Raw genomic sequence first — 23,087 nt, 5'->3', positions numbered from 1 at the left:
TTGTCAGGTGAGTCATACTACAGGAATATGTTGAATGATGAGCTCATCCATTCTTTATCATATGACCATATCTTCATATTAAAAGGCTCATTGTTAAATAAAGTATGCTGTTATTAACGCCTTCCGTTCCTGCCTTGGAATTTGCTGTAATTCATTATGGATAGGGGTGGCTGGTGTGCAAGCACGTCTAACTCCATCTGTCAAAACAAAACAAAAAGCAGTATAGGGTTTTCATTTTGCCTTCCAGATTTCTTCCTATTAACAAATGTCTTAAGGTGGATCACGGTGGATTGGATTTTGGTGGCACCAAGCGCAACAGCACCACCAATGCTCCTGTAGAAAAAATACACAAAATGGTATGAAGGAGCGAGGCTGTGTCTGATTTCATTCTAGCCCAATCTATAGATTCATGCAGCCTATCAGTGACAGTCATGTAAGTGGATCACACAGAGTGAAACACCTCTAGATCTTCAGTTCGGTCGAGATTTTTCAGCACACTTCTCTAACACATCCGTGAACAAGGTAGTTCTAAAAGTAAAAGTAACTAAAAACTAAAAACCGAAACTAAAAGTAGTTCAGTCAACGAACAAATTGTGCAAAATGACAGATGACAGAAATGTAAGTTTAGTGATTCTGGTTTCAGTGAAAGAGGTACGAGTTTTCTATTTAGCATGTTTGGTGTTCAGAGGAAATGCTGTTTGAACTCATTCAGGCATTACAGACAAATTAAATAAACTAGGACTCACAAATGCGGCTGCCTATCTGCATTTAAGTGTGTGTGTGTTCACCCATATCATTGTTATCATGCCATTGATGAGACCTTGTGATATAATGCCATTGTTGAGCTACTGATAGATATTAGATTTTAATACCTGGATCTGACAACAATTGAAAATGCAATATCTTGTGTTAGCACATGTTTTTCAGCAAACAGGGAGGACCAGCTTGACAGCCTGTTTTATGCTCAGTGTGCTTCCTGAAAACCAATTCAATCTCGCAGCTCTCTGGGGATAATGTGTTATGATAATCCGAGATGAGGTCATTTCTAAGTTCAGAGGTCTCATATCGATGGGTTTTAATATCCTTTGAGAAAAATAATGCCTATGGAGATGCTGTTCAAAATCGAAGCTTTGTCAATTATAGTTATGAAGGACTTGGTCTTATTTTTCTAAGAGGAATCATCTTATGAGAGGATGCTGGATTCATGATTCATCTTTGCGCACACTGCATTTGGTCATTGAATAAAAACAGAAAAAGAGAAAAGCGTGTGTTCTTCGCTCACGTTGCTTTGACATGTTTCATTAGTAAACACAAAGCAGTCTGCTAAAAGCCTTTTGTAATGGTAGACTGCATTTTATTCAAACAATTATGACATGTTCGGAAATTCAAATGAGCATCTGCTCATGGACGAAAGATCTTGAATGGCCGGTTGGTGGAGTTGAACAAAATTTGGCAAGCTCAGGTATAATCAGCTGTTCAAGATGTCTGTTTTGATAACAGCATTGTTTTGTCTAGGCTGTTTACAGCTAATGCATGACCTCCTGTGTGGGCGTCCATGTCATGTACAATTAGTACTCTTGATAAATGCTCCGTTGCATTTTTGACCTCTGAGAGGTTTTACTCTTGGTCATCAGCTTCTCGATTTGAAGTTTCAGTCTGAAATATGTGCATGTGTATAGTACATATAGTATATGACTCCAAACCCAGAGCAGTGTCCATTTAACATCTGGAGCTGTTTGCTCATGCTTGCTGTCTACAAATTCCCTATGAGTTTACTTTAATCGCTATTTCTTTGTAAATCACAAGCCAGCCCAAAGATCCAAAGTTCCTATGAAGGAATTTTGTCTGAAATCCCTCTGAAAACCCCCAGGCTTTACAGAAAGTTGGAACGGTCACTTACGTCACATTTGCACATTTTTAGCATGACCAAGAAGCCTTAGGGAAGATGGTTAGAGAGACTGGCAGCATGGTAGAGAGAACATTTACAGTTCCCAAAACCCAAAATGACTGGGTTTGCTTGTCAAGCTGTTCTCACTGCCGGTCTCAGGCGTTCTGGCAGCGCTGCATCAGGGAAATGTGTTGCTGTTTAGAGTGCAGCCATATTGCATGCAGACCTCAGCAATGTTTCCTTTGTTGTTGCTTGTTGGCCACAAATGTATCAGTGAAATATGAGGAAGGCTAAATAGGCAACATGTGGCGCACATCTGAAACATCCAGCTTAGTGATGTTTTACTTACTAATGTGAAAAGCTCACAAACTGCAGCCCAAAGAGGCTTCTGCAGAAATCCTGAAATATTTCCTCCAATCGTCTACTATAATGCCTTTATGTGGTCATTGATTTGTTTATGCCTTTAAAATGTCCTGCCAAAACCGGACCGGTTCTACTGTACATATAGCACATGAAAGATTTATTATAAGGGTCAGAATCTTTGTGTGTTTTGACAGCTTAATTATCTGTATTTATCCTTTAACAAAGTCTTCTTGATGAATCAATATGGATGAATAATGCTCAGCACTGATTGTGTTGTGAGATCCATTCAAAGACAAAGCATTGCTTTGTCTTAATTTCAGAATGTTCAGTAAGTATGTGTCAGAGAATAGTGTAATGGTATTGACGGAGGTGCTCGCTCTTTTGTTCTCTCTCCTTTTCTCATTCCATTAGGGGTCATTAGGAATGGGTCAAAATGATCAGCTAGCCACCCAACATCGATTAGCCATCCAACAGCCAATTCACCAATTGATTAGTTTGAATAGCAAGATTTGTTTCAAATCTACCTGCTAATCTAGTTTTTGCTGTCATCCACCTGTTTTTACAATCATCCAGCATATGGTCTAGCGGCTCATTTTGAGCGATTGCTGTACTCGAACCTTTATTTAACTGTGTTTGGTACAGCAGGTGTCTTTCCAGTCACCATCGCCATTCTTACAGTGTGCGAAGCGGTAAGACCTAATGTCATTAACCAGAGTTGCCAGGTTTCAACAAAGTTTCCAGCCGAACTGCATCTCAATAACCACAGAAAAGACCTGAAACTAGTCCAAAAAATTGGGCCCTGTAAAAGGGAGACACGTTGCTCTTCTGTCTATCAGCCTTTGCATGGGAAGCAAGGTCATTGTCCACTCCATGATCCCCCTCCACCTCTACCAATCATTGCAATATATCTTACAATAGAAATGGTTCTATAAATCAAAGTACTTACTCTAGCTAACGAATACAAAACGTACAAAGGGTGGCATTCACTTTCTTACCAGGGGTGTCTATACATCGAGTTTCCTAAGTGTTGCACTATGTAAGTCACGTGACCTTCCTCTTGGACAGAGAAAACGCCATCAAAAACCAGAAAGAAAACAAAGGGGAAAAGTAGCAAAACAATATCCAAAACGAGATGGCACAGTAAAAGTGATCGGGTTAAAACCGTCACAGAGCAAACAATACTAACGATAAGGGCGATGCAAAAGAGCAACACGGAGCAGAGAGACAGAGAAGCCAAGTTGACTGCTTTGCGTTCATTCTGGCGTGCTTTTAAAGGCTGGCGGAGGAGTTGATGTCACACCGTTTGATAAAGATTGACAGCTTCCCGAACCAACAGGAGCTCAGACAGGTTGAACCTAAGAAAATGACAAGGAGCGCTAGAGAGAAATACACAGGCACACCTACATGGACGTAACAACACTGTCTGCATCTACACTTTTCCTTTGTTTGACGGCATTCTTTAGATTTAATTCAGCAAGATCTTTGTGGCTGTTGAGTATTTTTAAAATAGCCCAATTTGATGGAAAACCCATAACACTGGAGACTCCTTTCAAAAATGTTTTTAAATGTCTCCTCAGAGAAAACCTCAATATCTCAACAATTACACAATTTATATACACAGTTTATATGGAGCATCTGCCATACAAGTCCCTGTTGTTAATAGAAACAATTTATTAGAATTAGCTAATTAATATAAACATTTCAGGCAGAAGTATTGTCTGAGTTGCTGCTTAATTAATTAATCAACACCTTCGGACCAATCAGAATCGAGAATTCAACAAGGTTGTGGTATTAAGGAATAAACCTACTTTATTTGATTAATAGGCAAGCACATCAGGCGAAGCCATTACAGTTACACACGGCTAGTCAGGGGTTTCTTTAGGCCAGTTAGTTGACTTGCCATTCAGACATTCCACCATCTAATCTATTTTGAATATATGTCATTTTGAACTTTTTGTGTACGTTGAGTTTAATTGGTCAGTTCAGATTTTTTGTCGTGACCCAGATGTGAATGTACATGTGTGCGTGTCCTACTCCCACCTTCCGGAGTGTCTTTTTATTACCCTAGAGCTAAAATACTGCCATTAATAACAGCAGCGGTTCTCAGCAATGCTTTTCCCACCAAGGCCCAATGGGGGGTGCTTGGCTCTATTTATAGTATTCATAAATTTGTTTTGCCACGATTGATTAGCTATTGTAATAAAAGAAAAAAAAAGTTCAAGCAAGGCAATTGTTAATTTTAGGAAAACAATGTAATTTATGAATAGAAAAGAATAGTAGTAGTAGTGGATGCTTGCATTTTGGGCAATGTAGTTCAGTTGTCAGTTCAGTTATTTGAGTAAGAATGCTGGAGGAAAAATGTGCATGGATGTGCTTCAGAGCCTGGAACTCATCCAGTCCAATAAACTCAGTCAAGGTGGATTTATATATGATTGAATTGTGAGTTAATGCTTATGATCATCAAGACAATTGATGAAAATAAAGTCTGTGCTAGCTTTCTTGTCTGTATGTTAGCGTGACTGAAACAATACATTTTACACATTTACAACCAACACACTGAATGGTTTAGATCTCAGAGCTGCTGTGTAATAAAAACCCAACAATGAAGGATTTCATGAGACCCAGAAGATAAAATAACATCCCCTTTCCTCTCAGAAGCACATGTTTCACAGCCTGGAGGACCATCAGTTTTCCTCAAGTCATCTCCAAAGCATGGCCCAGTGGGAGCCGGTGTTGGAAAATCCAAACAGCTGAAGTATTGTCATTTTTTTTTCTTACTGGATGGGCTCATGGTGGGAAGGAAGTGCATGCTCAATATACAGCACATTCAGTTTGGTTTGCTTCGCTTCAGATCCAGACCTGGATGATGGTGATCTGCACAGCTTGACCACTGGGAGAAAGGAGAAATATTAGATCAGAGCCAGAGCAGCAGCTTGGCAGGCACTAGTCTTGAACTGCATAGTTGCTGACTAAGGATTCACATTCTGAGTGTATACTGTGAACTAGAGTGGCAGTGGGTGCAGTTTTAATCTGGGGATCATCAAAGTTCACCAGATGTCAAGAAGTGGTGGATATGCCACGGTGCTATCATATAAAACTGATTCTGACTGTAGCTTGGAAAGCTGCCACGTATGTAGCTCTAGCCGTCCTACACCCACATGGTCCTAATGCTCTAGGGCTGTATTCAGAATTAACAGTTTGTAACCGCAATACTTTATGTCATGGTAGTATTTATGTTTTGGGCTGTATGTACACTCACCAAAATCTACGGAATGCATTTTGAGCCCAATATTAAATACGTAAAAATGACATTATTATTTAAATTCAACAGAAAGTTATTTTCGCACGGAGGATCTTATTTTTATTTATCTGATCTTATTTGGAGACATTGCTTATCTTAAGGTCTGAATGGTTTATGGATTAAATTATGAGCTTAAAGTGAGCCGTATGCGTTGTAGATGAATGCTCGGTTAGCTTACCTTTCAAACCGCCAGTGCATTCTCTTTATAGGAGAATGCATTGATTCCACAAAAATTTGGCATTATTTTATAAATTCAACAACTCAAAATAGTGAATGAAACGCGTGATAAAATCTACATCCTACAGACACCTTACGATTTCAAAACCGTGATTCAGTATCTCATGCCTTGGAACACAATATAAAAAAATAAAACGCAAAATAATAGGACATGCTAGATCAAGTGCTGTTTTATAAGCTGCCGAATAATGAGGAGGGAAGCCATATTGTTAAATTAAACCAAATTTGCAGTGATTAATGTGATCATTACAACTAGGACTATTCATGCAGAATATATCGGCAATATTCTAGACTAGATTAGGCTAGATGTTTATTTCAGTGCTTGCCATCTTCTTATATATATATATATATATATATATATAGTAGTCGTTTTATTTTTCATTTTTTAATTATCTCCTGCTTATATATTACATTTGTATTACATCTGACAGCAAACAAAAAAAATCTTATTTCCTTTGTCAGTCTGCGTTTTCTATCCCTGATTTTTTTCAGGGTTAAAGGCAAGTTCTTTAAAGGCAGTGGTTTCGATGGTTCTACTCAGGAAAAATCTGGCAAATTTGGATGCCAGAATTGCATCTGAATGACACAGCCAAAAAAATCAACTTGAGAACCTGCATAACCCAACTCTGAATACGAGCAACTTTCCTTGTGTAAATATTGACATGAATTTTGGACTAGAATACAGCCCCTAGATGGTAATGATGCATCGTCTGGTAATACTTATAACCCAACATACTTGTAACACACAAACATGGTCATATAAGGGTTAACTCATGTCTTTTAAAGATTGCATAGTATAAGGCAGACCACCCTGTGTGTTTGTGTAAACCTGCCCAGAAGAACCTCTCGAAATCTTTATATGACTTATGTGAATCCCCCCCCCGCGTCTTACTCTTTTTACTCTTTCCATGTCCAATCATGTCTTAAAGCACCCCCTGAGGTCTGGATAACAACAGAGCTCGTTATGTTTATTTTCTCCACCATCTCTTTTATTTCCTTCCAAGACTTCAGTGATTTTATTGGGCTGACATTTCCAAAGTGGAGCCCAAAGACAGTGATGGTCTGGAGGCTTGGTCCATTTTAATTCTGGTTTCGTGCTTTATGGATTGGTGGCCTTCCTGACCTTCCCCATGTGCAGTCATATCCACGACTTCGTCTATACAGCTTACATACAGCTGTAAACATTCTGACCCTTCATTTCCTCTTTTTAAAAAAAAAAAGTGGTTCACATATTTCCCCAGCTACATGGTCCTTCCATGAGAACATCTGCATGTTTTTTTAACATTTGGCTTCCAGTAGTATGATAAATTTGCATTTGAGTAATCGCTCAGAAACATAGCTACGCAGGGTCTCTAAGAGTTGTTCCTCTGAGCACACGTTGCACGATTGGGACCTGGCATAAAAGCAGCGTAATCTGATGAACAATAGCTGCATTCAAAAGAGATTCGGTTTTGTTATCACTTTAAGGCGTCGAACAAATGTGGCACCCATTTGTGCCGTCACCCTTGGTGTGTCATCGCAAGACGTATGACTTTTGGAATCGGCCAAAAACAAGTTGGGTGTGATTACTATCCACTCCAAACGATGACTCAATTAGACGTTCTAGATCGCACTGTTGATGGAGGACAATGAGGATTGACTCAAGAAGTCGACTCCCAGGGTTCTGTTCTCGTTATGTGTGGACTGTTTTGAGAGAACCTGGAAAGTAACCCGGCAGTTTCTCCTTCTGTTTTCATGTCTGGCTATGTTTTTTCATCCCTTTACTGGAGCTACATAACTAGGCTTATCTGTTTGCTCCAGCTCCTTCTGCCAAGCACAACAACCCCCACCAAGACAATTAGCCACAGATCCAGAAATCCTGAACTCTATAGAGTTCTCTTATGATGGCCAGTACTCCCTTTTCTCCAGCAGTTGCTTATGTATGTGCCTGGTTTTGTTTGACAGTGAGCTCTGAGTTTGTGTTGCATTTTGTAGAAGATTAGACATTTTTAAGAGTAGCAGTAGGGCTCCAGTCTTTTCTCTCTCAGTTTCTTTCTCACAAAGGCCTGGTGTGAGCATTTCTCATGACATTCTTCTTAGTCGTGGTAATGGGTTCATAACAGTACAGACAATGATGTATGATGCTTGGTTGGAGAGTAGGAATGTTCGCAGTGATGATGGTTTACCTGTACAGTTATAAGCGGGCCTTTGTCTCTCTCGTTCTCTTTTTTTCGTTCTCCATCAATGGGCCTCATTTATCAAACCGAATATGAATGAATGTGTTCGGAAATTGCTCGCAGGCGCATCTACACATTCATTTACATTTACATTTATTCATTTACCAGATGCTTTTATCCAAAGCGACTTACATATGAGGAAATTTCATGAAAATTCAGTTAGTTTGGGGGGGAAAAAGTTTGTATCCAACGAAAGCTTGATCAGCTTCAAGCCATATAATTGCCGATTCTATAAAGCGATACTAATATTGGAGTTTTTATATACGGATTACGTTTTCAGGTTTAAATCGCTCGTTTATTTAAAGTAAATTAAAGTAAAATTCTTCAAAACTGATTTCATATTAATGACTTGAAAAGAAAGCAATCCAAAACAAATCCCTATTAAGACAAATCAGACTAGCTATTCCACTTGGACAAATGGCGTCTGTATAAAAGGAGAAAGATTTAGCAAATGCCACACTAAGGGGAGGTTCTTTCAGTTTTCTCGTTTTCAGCTCTCTGTGAGCGTTTCCTTTTATGGACTTTTGTGGGTTTCACTAAAAGCAAATTATCTGTGCGTGAACAAGCTTGGTAATTTATGACTGATTTGTGAATGTCAACATATGTACGTGAGCATGAAAAAAATCAGCGTTGGGGAAACCTTTTGGAAATCTGGCAGGAATTTTTAGTGCAGTTTGGCCTACACCTACACAACTAAACAAGTATGCACAACTTTACTAAAAGATTGATAAAAGAGATCCCCTTTTTGTTTTGGGCAAGTGGCTGAATTGATCTAATCCACATTAGTATTTAATTTTTACTGATTTGAGGTGACGATGTCTAGGACTTTCTACTTAAACTGGAGTTCTCTCTTTCTCTCTCTCTCTCTCTCTCCCTCTCTCTCTCATGCATTGAGATGTTTTTGCTCTCATATGGAGTAGAAACCACAGAATGTGTATTCAGAGTGAAAGTGCTACATGTGTGGGCCATGATGATGACAACTTGTACATTTTTGTGCAATTTCAATAATAATTCAATGATAATTACTGGTTAGTGGTGGATGAGTTAATCGGCACATTGAAAACTGCAGTATAGTGGTTTGCAAAATATTACCAAGAACTCAGCACACACTTTCCTATATAAGCAGCAACCTTTATATGTTGTGTACATGGTGCAGAATTATGGTTTTGATTGACTGTTTTACTTCTACAACATATACAACATCCTCATTTTTCTCCAGATGCCTTGTTGTATTTAAAGGACTAACCACTGCCAGAGGCAACACCAGAATTGGATTAAAAAGCCTCCCTGAGCCCTTGACAGATTCCATTAGCAGTAGAGGATAAAACATATAAATGAATCCCAGTCGTGACCGCCTGGGTTCATGCGTATTCACTTTCTCAGCAGATCCTGAATCAGCTTGGATCATTCAAATGTCATAAATACAAATTGGGTGGCTAATGCAAATTGTTGGCTGTCATCATATTTACGTGGGCTCCAGGGCTAAAGAGTTTGCTCAGGTCTCTTTTTTTTTTGCTGTGTCTGTTGGCCATCAGTGTGGAGTTGGGGAAGGTCCAATGTCTTGTATAACCCATGGGAAATTCTGGCTCAGTGGTCGTCTTGTAAAATACGCTTGTCTGGAGAGCATCCGGACTCTCAAGTGTTTAATTTGAAAGGGGTAGGGACACTCAAACAAAAAAGAGACTGATGTGCGATTCAATCAAGCACACATCTGGCCATTGCATTATCTTAGTAAAGCTGTTTTTTTACGTTGTGCGATTTCAGTGTTCTTTTAAGATTATTACTGATCACACTGTATGACTTGATCCCAATAAATCTATAACAGAATGTGTGATAACGTTTTCACACTGTCAGATTATATGATAAATATCTAACTGAAAGAAAATGACTACGTTCTGCATAAAACAAGCTAGCATAAACAGAGACAAGGTTTTAGTATATTGTTAAGTAGAAAGTTCTGCCTAGAGAAAACATTTTGAAATGTGGAGAAAATTATTTTGGAGCCGTTTGTGGTTTGGTAAGAAGGGACCAAATGGAAGGCCCATTCATCAGAGTGAACTTGAGGTAATAAGCATTTTTTTTTCTGTCCATTAGCATGCATGGTAGTTTTGCATGTAGTAATCTCCTATTGGTGGCTATTCAGATGAGCATCATAGCAGATTTTAATTAAAAATTTCGACTGTCGACTGTCTTTGGTCACAATAGCACTTAATTACTTGGGGGGCATGTCACCGATCTCAACTCATAACCAATGATATTTTTGTCTGCCACAGCAAAATACATTCTCAGGAATAAGATGTTTAATCCCAGTGTGACAAGCTAATCTGTCCTATTCATTGGATACTTTTACTTCATATCTGGCAGAAACCACAAATAAGTCTGCACAAATATTTCTGGATGTTTTAAAACTGCTCAATGTTTCTAGGGTCACTTATGTAAGGAAACCATGGTCAGGATTTCAGCTGCATACCTCACTGTGTTAGCACTAATGCTGTATTTCAGAAAGGAAAGGAATGCGTCTTGTCAGGATGATTACAAGACAGCCAGATGACAGCTATACACAGGATATCATGTGACGAGAAAGCAGTTGCAACATAGGACTGCCCAAACCAGTCATGGCCAAAGTTGAACCCAAAATTGTGGAATTATCAAGATTTGCAAAATAAGGGGGTTGTCATCTTGCGTTAGGATTTAACCAAAACTCTCTAAAGTGTGAATAAACCATTGATGCAGTGAACAAGTAGATGTTTCGTGTGTCTGGGTTGCACAAGACTATATTTAGGAATAGGGAATAGCATAGCCAAAATAGACAGGTTGGATTTTTTTTTTTATTAATTTGATACAAGTGTAGAGGTTTGTCATTATGTACTATAAATCATGCGGTCAGTAGACTTTGTTCTTGGCTTGAGTCTTAATCTGACTATGGGAAAAGGTGCTATTCCACCCCCACCCCCCCTTCCAGTTTACTAGGGAAAAGTCTGGAGCGGAAACAAGCCAGATTAGGTCTCACCAAGACCAGCGTCTGAGTACTTCAGTCAGGTTTTTCTCCCAACTATCCCCCAAGTAAATATGCTGCTCATGAGGGAGCCATTCTGTGAATCGTTTTTGGGCCTTGTTACGTTCTCATCCTGTTTCACTCGTTCACTCGCTCAGTTTCTTTCCACTACAGCGGGAGGTGGAGAGAAATATTGCTTACAGCCCTGAAGGTTCTCATGGATGATTAGGTATAGGAACAAGGATAGGAGGATGGATTTTGTTCAGGACAGTGGGGATGTTTGGCAAGTCTCACTTCCTTTATGCTTCTTCCACCCCCAAACCCCCATACCCACCCAATGTAGGATTTAGGAAAGGTGGAAAAATGTGAGAACTCATCAGCATGTCTCCATTCATCCCATACTCACTGTAAATTCACTGACAGATGAGTCATAGCTGATGGATGACACCGAACTCCGCCATGATGAAAGCTACTCACCATACTGATCTCGTGCCAATTTTTGTTTCTCATTCTTCATCTTCATGCCGGAGTCGAATGACAAACACATTGCCGATTCTTCTCTTAACTCTGGATCTGGTCAGGACATTATGGTGATTAGATGATGGATGGCAAACCAGCTTTTCACTCTTTATACTTCATGGTATCACACTTCACTGCACTTTTACAATGTAAGAGTGACAGCTGTTATGGCTTCTCTCCACTGTACCATATAGCCTGCTGTGGTTAGCATGTTCTAGTTTGTGTGCTATTCAAACATCAGTGAGACTCCCAGCCTCTTGCTGAGGAGCATGGGTCAGATCCCTGTCGTTATCTCATGACGCAGGTTTCTGGCTGTGATTGTAGCAGTGAAAATGGAAGGTGTGACGCTAATCGACATGAGCTTTGATGTCAGCCTTTGATGTCATGTGGTGTGACTTGTGGAGAGATGGAGAGCTATATCTCAGAGTGATACTATGTCTTTTTTGACAAAAATAACCAAGTAATTGCACCCTTAGAGCTACATTTATGTGATTAATAGATACATTTTTACAGTGAATTCATTCATTCATTCATCTTCAGGTGCTTTATCCAGATCAGGGTCACAGTGGATCCGGGGCCTATGCCAACAACACTGGGCTCTAGCCGGGACTCCATTGCATAGAAGATGAGTGGTTTTACATGGAGAAAAACATTTTATGTATACGAAACTCGATGGGAAATAGTAATAACTCCTTTTTTCTTTTTTTTCTTAAGGCTAATCTTTACTCCGAATGATTAATTTTCATGGTATCGCTTTGTTCTTGAAGTGATGTCAGCAAGTGTTATAACACTTGGAGGAAGTGATGAACATTTCAGAACAAACGTGTTCCATGTGAGGAGGTGTGCAACCTGTTTTCCCGATGAAACATGGACACATAGCACAAATCAGCACAAAACACAAATCAGTGAATAATCTTTGGACATGTCTTTGGCTGACTTCTCTCTGTTTCTTCCATTCACATTATTGTTTTATTGTAATGGAATAAAAGAACCACATGTCTGATTGCTGGCCAGTTGGCAGGAAGTGGGCACTGTTCAATCCATCTGGCCTGAGTAACACTGGAGGAAACAATGGTGATTACATTTTACAGATATAATTCTCTGATTCAACTTTGGTCCTGTAACACTGGGAAGAAGCAGTGCATCAGTGGAGAAAGACACACTTATATATCTTTATCAAAAAGACCTAACTTCTGCTTGGTTTTTAAATAACAGTTAAGAGTCTAAACTTGTACATGCTGGTAACCACCTCCATATTGCTTATTTGGTTGGACCTATTCTTTCCTGTTCTGGCTCAGATGCTGTTTTTGGGTCCAGAAATAGATGGTGATGTGTGTGGGGGGGTGAGACATTTAAAATATGCAGAGGCAGTGGTATTGTTGTATCCACATTGGTCCAAAAGCACATCTGCAAAGCCAAAATACTATTTTCGGACCTTCAAGTGAAGACTTTAAAGTCCTGTCCTCTTCTTACTATAAATATGATGTTTTCATATCATATTTATATCAAATATTAACACTCAGTGGTCTATGAATTTTTGATACCTAAGTTTACAGTCAATAAAAATGTCTCTATTTCTAATATGCTGCTTTATATCATTTTAGCACAGACAGGACTATGTGATTATTTTCCTTCCAAGTGTGTCAGGTGACTGTATGAAAAGTTTATGAAAAAATAAAAAGTTCCAGATGGCCCATTACTACAACTGAGATGGAAATTTGACCCATCCATATAGTTTACTCTCTGGTCAAACTGAAAAAGTGCTAAACTGTGAAAGTCATGACACTATTTAGTGCAAAAAAGTCTCTACATTAAATAATTCCTAAATGATTAAGCAATATGTAAGACATGATCTTTCATGTTGCTCAGACCTTAGATGGTTGAAATACGACTGACTGAATTATTCTATCTGATCTGAATTTGAACTCACGGCTCTGTGCAGTTGAGCAACAACTGATAATGTGTGGAACATCGTAAAATGAACAGAAGAAATCAAACAGCTAATAAAACTATAGAGTCACACATGTAAGTGATATTGATGTTCTGTCAGCTTCATCCATCCATCCATCTATCCATTTTCTGTACCATCCTACACAGGGTCACAGGCGAGCCTGTAGCCTATCCCAGGGGACTCGGGGCACGAGGTTGGGGATACCCTGGACGGGGTGCCAACCCATCACAGGGCACAATCGCACACACATTCACACACTACGGATAATTTGGAAATGCCAATCAGCCTACAACGCATGTCTTTGGACTCGGGGAGGAAACAGGAGTACCTGGAGGAAACCCCTGAAGCACAGGGAGAACATGCAAACTCTGCACACACAGGGCAGAGGTGGGAATTGAACCCCCAACCTTGGAGGGGCGAGGCAAACGTGTTAAACACTAAGCCACCCTGCCCCCCTGTCATCTTTATGGTTATTTGTATCACTAAAATTAAATTGGAAATCTGTAGGTGAATGCAATAGTATGTCATTACTATGATGAGCCGCTGACCTACGCTCGGTTTTTATAGGACTGAGAGGTGTTCATTTGATTGGAAATTATAGCATCGTGCTGTAAAACCCTGCTAGGCAACACTCCTTGTCGCAGGTCAAAGACTCTCACAGCAACACAACAGCCTATAAATACACTCCATTTTATACATACACAGGTGTAACCACTCACTCATTACCCGCTTGTTCTCTGCTACTCCTCCTCCTATTCACAGCCAGTTCTTGACAGTACCCTCGCTCTAACACACGCCTAACCTAATACCTTTTTGATTTATTTATTGTGACCCCAACACCTTTTTTTTTTTTTTTCAATTCCGGTGCTCTTTACCACACCATGGCAAGGATCTTATGTCTTATTTGTGTAGTCTTATGTAGTCGTGTATTTAGTTTTTTTGACTATAAAGACGCAAAACACCACGTTTACAATAGAGCTGTGAGTGGCAACAACTGAACGGTAAATCCTGCAATACAAAGCCTTTACTGCAAACCCTGGAAGTACATTGTCTCTTTGCTGACTGGTTATACCAGTCAGTTTTCTCTCCCTGAACTAGTTTGTATTGCCTACTGACAAAAAAGAGATCCTCTGTTCTCTCTGTCTTTTTTTTTGATAAAGGGACTCACTTTTGTTTTGCCTGCTCATAAAGAGAGGTCTGTAAAGAGCAGACACATGTGAATATAGATCGATGTTCAGCAAAATGCTCAGCCCTCGCCCTGAAGGCCCCAGTCATCAGGCGGATGAAATCAGCCGCTGTTTTAGCCAATTGAGGTCGTTTACTAACAGCCCGGGCTTTGTCAGTGTTCCAGCAGCCGCTCGGATGCGGGAATGTGCTGAGACAACGCAGCATTTTAACCACGTGCAGGTGTTCTGCCTTTGTCCCGTGCCAGTGCAGCTTCCCAGCGTTCCCAGTATGGTATGGAAGATGTATAGGATACATGCAGCTGGCACTGGAATAATGAATTTCTGGATGGACTCAAAGGTCAGATCTTGCCTGGGGCAGGGTTGATAAACAGTGCATGTGTCTGTTCAGTTTAAAAAGGGTCAAGGACATTGAGCCAAATTAATTAGGTGGAAAGAGTAGGGAATTAATTATGTAGTCTTTCCAAACCAGAAATTGCAAAAGCAGGATTTGAGCTCAGAGTAAATTGTTTGCTTTAAATGCAAAATGTTTTTCTAATGGACGCTCGGATATTTTTCAGTCTCACAGGATTAGTATTGAGACTGGACACACACATGAACACTTTCCTACTCTCCCTCTAACAGCCTGTAAAAACATGCTAGTCAGGGCCACCAACAAACTTGTGATAAAGCAGACAGAGAGCCCTTTTAGGAAGCTTGAAAATAAACAATGGTCAGAACTGCACAGCAGACAAGCAGAGAAACTTGCTGTTTCATTTCTCCTCATTTAAAAAACAATAAATGAAGATGCAGTCACAAATAGGAAGAATAATTACTGATCTGTAACATGTAATATGTTTTTTTTTCATAGTGTTTAATGGATGAGGATGATGCTGATGATGATGAATCAAATTCTTGAAATTACAAAATAAAATGTTAATAAAACCAAAGAAAATTATACATTGTGGGTTTTTTTTGTTCGATTTTGTCTTAGCTTTTTTTTTTTTTTTAACTGATTTTACTTTGAGGCAGCATTGTCTTTCTGCATTTTCTTGCAGCTGTTCTTGTAGCTGTATCAGAATCAGAGTGTTTTTCACCAACCATAATATAAACTATACGGTGAACTCCAGAATTATTGGCATTATTGTATAAAACAGCATAAAATCATATAAGATAATAAACATTTCTCTCAAATATGTATGTGGCAAATTTATAGACACTCCTAAAATCAATGAAAAATTGCAATTATAATAATATAATTAAAATAATATATAGTAATGAATTATCAATCGCTCTCAGTCCCCAAAAACTGTTGCTTTTGACAGTTTCCTTGTGGCGCAAATTAGGCACAATCATTTGTCATCCATCAACATACAGTATAAAGAGAGCTTTTTTTAAAAAAACAACCAATATATATTTATATATATGTATATATGTGTGTGTCTATCTATCTATCTATCTATCTATCTATATATATATATATATATATATATATATATATATATATATATATATATATATATATATATATAAACATAAGCATACTAGTCTATATAGGATGCCAATATTATTTTTTTGGAAACCAGTCTTTTTTTCCAAAAAATGAAATGCATAATTTAGCAAAATATATTGAAATATATATGATTTATTTTTTAAAGGGTGCCAAAAATCCTGAATTTCACAATATAATATAAAGGTATTTGCTCAGGTCCATGATACAGTTATAATAAGAATTTTCTACTGTGTATTGTAATCTTATGGACTCTTAAGTGCCTGATTCAACTGGTTTGAACAATATGCAAGCTTTGTCCTGAGATGTGGTACAGACACATGGGGCTAAGAATAGGTCTCAGATGGCCGGGAGGCTGTACAGTGCCGCTGAACCAGAGATGCAATCCCGAGACCCTTCACCCATGATTACCATCATCATTCTCATTCTCATCAACCCTGTGTTGTTTTGCTAGTTTTTCACACAGATGTTAATGTATGCCTTTAACATGCTGATAATGGTATCTGTATCATCTTCGCATTACAGCAGGTCATAATAGTGAAATATGATCAGTATGGTTCAAGCAACAGCTGGTACAGATCAATGTTAGTGTAACTGAGCTCTCATGTGGTATACAGTGCTGTCAGATTTCATTCCACCTATCATGACATTACCATGATATGTGATATGTAGTTGTTCTTTTGACTGAAAGGATCTGAAGACATCTCTACATGGCATTTCGAGAACCATGGAGGTCTTTTCAGCTCAGCTGTCTGCGCTGTAGTCAGGTGAAAATCACAGGAATGCGACATCTATGCAGCCTTGTCTCAAAACTGACAAGTTGCATTGCATTCCAAGCTGCTTTTCCCTCTCATTCTCAGCTGTCTTGGACGTCAAGGCTAAACCGGCAAAGGCCACAACCACTAAATCCTACTTGACCCGGGAGTGAGGGCATTATTTTTTTGCATTATCATTTTAGACTATTTAGCCCAGATCATGCAGAATTTGGCTGGGGGAATTAGACAGCAAAAACGCTGTCAATACCACATGTCTTGGAAGTGCTGCTCTGGACAGAATGATGTCCATACTCACCCTGTCCCCAGATTCATCCTTGTATGGAAGGAATTAGTGACTTTATGTACGAGCATTATGTTCCACAGACTTCCACAAGTCAGCTTTCGAACTTTTGAGTCCATGCTGTGTGGATAATTAGTACACTTACAAGGAACGGGCCCTGCCATAACTGTTGTACCCCACTGTGCAGTTATGCATAGCACTCAACGGCACACAAGAGGCATCTAAACTGTTCCTAAATGGATTTATTGCTGCATGGAGTGCTATATAATTCATGCATCCTAATAAAAAAAAAGGTTTCTTTTTTTAATGGGGAATCAGTAGGGGGTTTAGTGCAAGAATACTACGCATAAACTGAAAATAATTAAACTTACACAGTGAGTATTATTGATTGTTCATGACTTTATAAGTGCACTCAGCAGGAAGGATACTCCCACCCCACCACGGCCTTTACAGTTGCCGTGCTAGCCGACCCCTGAGTGCACATGTTCTTTTATTTTGTAAGTGCTTTTGTGCGTGTGTTTGCCCATAATTGAGGTTAATGAAGGGGTGCTTCTTAGAGTCAAGGAGGTGTAATGAGGACAGCTGGAACTTCACTTGGATCTCTGACCTCTGAGCTGGAGAGATTACATCATTTGCAACGTTGTATTAAAAATATGACAGGGGAGGAAGTAGTCACTGTTACTCTTAACTGTAGAATAGGTACATCATAGATAATCTGATGGGCAAATTCACAGACACACATAACATTGGTAGCGGTGAGATTTGTTCGATAATCTTCTGTAACTCTGTAAGTCTATGTGAATCGGTTTTCCTTCAGTGTCATTAAAGTGTGCAGGCTAAATATACATTTGAACAGAAATGATCTGAAACCATAGCAGCCAGCATGTTACTGCTATTGACACGTATCTAATACCCATATCACATGTCTAATAATGATAAATCGGAGTTGAGCTTGAAGGGCTTTTTTTATTATTATTCATATGAGCAATATCAGAAAAAAGATTGCATAAACTCACAAAGTATACATTTTAGGTAAGAATATATTTCAATGACAAAGTCAACTTTATTATCATTATGCATATTGCACCATGAAACGACCCATTTCAGTGCTACATAACACTCTTTCATTAGACCAAACACAGGCTGTAAAAATAACGAACAAAAAAACAACAGTAATATTCATCAAGTAACTTAATAACCTATCATATATCAATCTAAGTCAAAGGTAACAGTATCATAAATTCACACAAATGTTTTCTTTTCAAGGAGTGCCAGATATTAAGAGCATTAGCCAACAACGTAAGTCTAGCTAAACACTAAACAGGAGTAAACAGTAAACAAACCTAGCCAGCAGTTTTGCTAACCCCAGTTTACCTTAACTCCCACGTAAAGTTTGTTATAAAATGTAAACACTGAGCTTTCACCTGTTCTTGGCAATTTGTGTAACAGAAAGTGCATCTGTATTTTGTGTTAGTCCAATCCCAGGTAGTAATCTGACGTTTGGGCGAACATTGGGCCAGCATCATCCATTACGTTTGCTCAATGTTGGGTGCCAATATAATTTTGTCCATTGGGCCAACACCACCAGGACCAACAGAGCTTCAGATACTTTTAAATCCATAGTGCCAAAGTTTGCCCAGCCATTCTGTCGGGTTGAGTTTGCCAAAACAGGGTTGCACTATGTTTCCTATATGCGGACGTTCGATAACATTCCTATTTGGTGTCAGAAGTGGCATACTCCGGACCAGGGTAAGTGTTTTTCTTTCTTCCCTGGTGCGGTGTATCCCGAACCTGTTGTGGTATAATTGAGTGATTATCTGTCTGTCAATAATCTGCACTCTGGTCTATGATCCTCTGTAACGTCATGCCTGCCTAATAATTGTGTTTATAAGCTGTAGTATATTATGTAGAATTTGCGACTGTCTGTGTGGTTTACCTAAGAGGGATAAAAGGCTGAAAGGCTGACGGAGGGCTGAAGGACATAATCTGAGATTCCTTTAAATCTAACACTATTTATTTAGTGGACGATTCCAACCCACTTTCAACTGAGAAAGGATGCTTTACAACACTAGCATACAGCTGAGCAGTTAGCAGCCAAATATCAGCTTTAACAATCTTCTAAACGCTACCTCCAGAGCGTTATCCATCGAGCTCCAACTGCTCTGAACATCAACTGATATTAATTATGTTTAACCGCATGCTTACAGTGGGAAGCTACTGAGTCATTCTTTGCTCATGTGGTGAAGTTTTGTGTTTGGTAGCTACTGAAAGCTGAGGAATTTGTTTGAGCCTGGCAGACGTACTGTATTCACAGCATGGAATCTGAGCTGAGCTGTTTTAGTAACAAACCGTTTCTGTTAGTGTTAAATAGAATGCTTACTATTATGTGATCTAAGCTTGTAGTAATGGCAAAATAAACAGGGCGAAATGAGCAGCTGCAACTGTGCAACTGTGTCGCATTTGTGAAGTGATGCATTATATTTCATGCATAGCACCATTGGGCCTAATTCTTATAGGTCTATAGCACTAATTATACTATTTCATTATATAGGAACTGTATAGAAGGAGATTCAGGGTTTAATTACATCCAGCTTTCTTCTCTTTTCTTCTCTTCTCCCAAGCTACCACCTGGTGTGAGTCTCAATATGACTCATCATTATTTGTTATTGTTTGAAGATTTTCACTGCTAAATTGAGATCACGGTGAATTAAAAAGGGCCTCATGGGGCTACAGCTGTTTTTCAGTATCATGATGATGCCTGACAAGAATGTGTGTGTTTTCTTTTTTGTCCTTCCAGAGCCAACATCGATGAGGTGGAGACAGATGTGGTCGACATCGAGGCCAAACTCGACAAGGCACGTGAGATCACTCGGTCAAATACGTCGGCTTTTGATATTAATACACAATGGAAATCTGATGTTAATTTTATCTCCAAATGTATTGGGAGCTGTTTGAAGTGTACAAAAATGAAAAAAGCATGGCCGTGTGTGATGATATCAGATTTGTAAAGGAACAGAGTCATGCAGGACTTAAATCCTGGCTAGGATTGTAGCGGCTTAGCGAGGATCAGAAGAGACACGGGTTAGGAACAGCAGTGGGATTCGGGTCTTCATCACAGAGCGCTTTTGACAGTGTAAATCCTGATTAAACAAATCTATGCCTAATTGATCTCATGCCTAATACGAAGCCATGCACGTGCCTTGAACTGGAAGATATTAGATAGCTATTCTTTTTTTCCCTATTTTCTCCCTATTTCTATTTACCTTCCTTTCTTCTCTCTGTCTCTTCAGTATTCTCCTACTACACGCTGACACCTCTACAAGCATACATACATGTGCGTCATGTCGTATACGCTCCAGTTTCCCACTAACACGATTAGAGCGACTCTGCAGCGGCTTGAAGTTCATTTTGTATTGCCAAGAGACAACTGAGAGCTTTCGACTATCCTGTGTCCATGTTATTAATTTATAGGGTTATAAGAAATAGAATGTATATAGAATGTTTGATAGCAGTGACATCAGTGTAATTGGTTTTGCTTCACAGCATCCATGGTAAGAAAGATTTATGGGCAAAATAATTGCATCATGGATGCTGTGAACTAATTGAAGTGCTCAGATGTCATGAATATGCGCTAAAAATAGAAGATCTCATTTTTAAATCATGATAAAGAGATACAGGGGTTCGGTGGACCGAGATTGGCTCATCGAACTCATGGAACTGCAAATCATGTCAGATTAAACAAGTGGAACTCCTGCTTTGTTATAATAATAATAATAATAATAATAATAATAATAATAATAATAATAAAAGACCTTTATGGATGCTAAACAGATCAATTGCTTCATTTACTAACACTAACTATTCGTTCTTAAACTGAATGATGTCAGTGTCAAATAATGAATATTTGGAATGCATGAAAAAAATATGCAAGGAACTAAAACCATGATGGAACTAAAAAAAATCAATGACAGGGTGGTGTGATACGGCCCAAGGTGAAGCAGAGTTACTGTTACCGCCCCGAAGTTGATTATTTTCCAATAACAGCACATCCTGTAGTGTTTTATTCCTCTGATACACAACTATTTACAAACGGTACAAACATTCACTGATGCTGAAGAAGGCAACACGATACATTAAGAGCCAGGGGGGTGTAAATTTTGATCAGGATGATCGGTGTAAATTGTTATTATTTTGTTTAAATATCTTTTCTTTCATGTAGTCCAGAAGACAAAATAATAACAATTTATTAACTAATTAATTAACGTTTTGTAATAGTTGTGTACGAGTCCCTCAGTTGTCCTCTCAGCATCACATAGTCTCTGTTGGAAAGGGGTCAAATATGCAGAAGATGCTGGAAAAGTAAAGAATGTGCAGGACCTGGAGGATTTTTCTGAAGAACAGTGGGTAGTTTAACTGCTCAGGACAAGCAAGGGACTCGTGAACAGCCATCACAAAACATAAACACAGTCGTTGATCATCCAGGTAACGACACACAGGATTAATAATCGAGCGTGTGTAAACTTTTGAACTGGTTCATTTGTGTAAATTCAGTTATTATTATTGTGTCTTGTGGACTATATGTAAACATCTGTTATGTAAAATAGCTTATTCAGGGCAGTGCTAAATAAATACAAAATGCAAATTTTATAATCCCTATTTTTAAAAAAAAATGATTAACATTTTGCAGATTCTGCAAGGCGTGGGTATGTACACTTATGACCTCAACTGTGTGTTTTAAATGTTTGTAGTTACATTTAATGTCATGGAACATCCATGAAACAAGTTAGTTCCCCTTATAACTAACATATATAGCGGCTATAACGTTATGACAGCTTTCGCTCTTGACGCTAATAAGACAAAGAAAAAAAAACCCCTGTAGTTTGTCATGTTATTGGAAAAAATCCTCCGTCCTGAAAACTTAAAGAAACTGCTTTACCTCTGACTGTTACAAAGTATTGACTCTGGAGACTCCTTGAAAAATGCTACATAAATAAAGCATTTGTTAAAATAAACAAAAACAAACCTGAAAACATGGACTGAAAGTAACTTAATCCACATGTAATAAACTCATTCTTACGACAGTATCAGTTAATTGGCCGCCTTGTGCCGTTGACATAACCTGTGTGTGAGTGTGTCTGTGTGAATGGCCCTTCCTGCTGTGTGTGTGTGTATGTGTGTATATATCTGTTAACCCACACTGCAGGCTAGCACCTAATCAGCACTGACTGGTTTTTGTTTATGCGAGCGCTTGCACATGCTTTGAGGTGATAATTGCAGGGTGATCCAGGGAGCAAACACATTTAGGAATGCTATAATTTCAGCGTCAACCCTAATTCTCCTTCTCCTCTACCGTCCTTGTGACGTCAGGCATCTCTCTTGTAATTTCTCTCCATCAGCTGGTGAAGCTGTGCAGCGGGATGATCGAGGCTGGCCGGGCGTACACCAACGCTAATAAGCTCCTTATCAATGGCATTCGAGACCTGTCACACCACTGCAAGGAGGAAATGATCTCTGTAAGTTGTAATGTATTCAGTCACAATGATGATTCCCCGAAACCGGAATAAATACATTCGACTACATCTAACAACACCGGTTAAGCACAGATAATAGTTTAAGCTCACTACTATAATCGTCTACATCCTGCTCACTAATAGAATGATCTAAACTGGCTCATCCTGAGAGACTGTAATCACAGGGTGTGTAAAATTGTCTGTCTATTTGTGTGTGTTTTGCAGGAGTTTCTGGAGAAATGTGGAGTGAGCCTTCAAGAAATCGTCAACTACCACATGGTGAGTCATGAGAGCTCCGCTTGCTCGGTCGCCACAGTGCATCACATGCATCCTTAATAAAAATGATGTGCTGGTACACATATGGACAGTACAATATGT

The 23,087-nt window shown here is 39.0% G+C and overlaps 1 protein-coding gene across 3 annotated transcripts in view; it reads left to right on the top strand.

Moving 5' to 3' along the window:
* The window catches only part of acap3b (ArfGAP with coiled-coil, ankyrin repeat and PH domains 3b), a 66,822-nt gene that overhangs the window by 8,195 nt on the left and 35,540 nt on the right, over positions 1 to 23,087 (top strand). For all 3 annotated transcript variants that reach the window (XM_053653647.1, XM_053653646.1, XM_053653648.1), the window contains exons 2-4: positions 19,997 to 20,054; positions 22,596 to 22,712; positions 22,935 to 22,988. In XM_053653647.1, coding sequence (XP_053509622.1) covers positions 19,997 to 20,054; positions 22,596 to 22,712; positions 22,935 to 22,988 — 229 coding nt within the window. The remainder of the gene's footprint in view (positions 1 to 19,996; positions 20,055 to 22,595; positions 22,713 to 22,934; positions 22,989 to 23,087) is intronic.

This window comes from Ictalurus furcatus, chromosome 21 (genome assembly GCF_023375685.1).
Source record: "Ictalurus furcatus strain D&B chromosome 21, Billie_1.0, whole genome shotgun sequence".
NCBI lineage: Eukaryota > Metazoa > Chordata > Actinopteri > Siluriformes > Ictaluridae > Ictalurus > Ictalurus furcatus.
The sequence above is the reverse complement of the archived record's forward strand: the minus strand, read 5'-3'. Positions and strand labels throughout refer to the sequence as shown.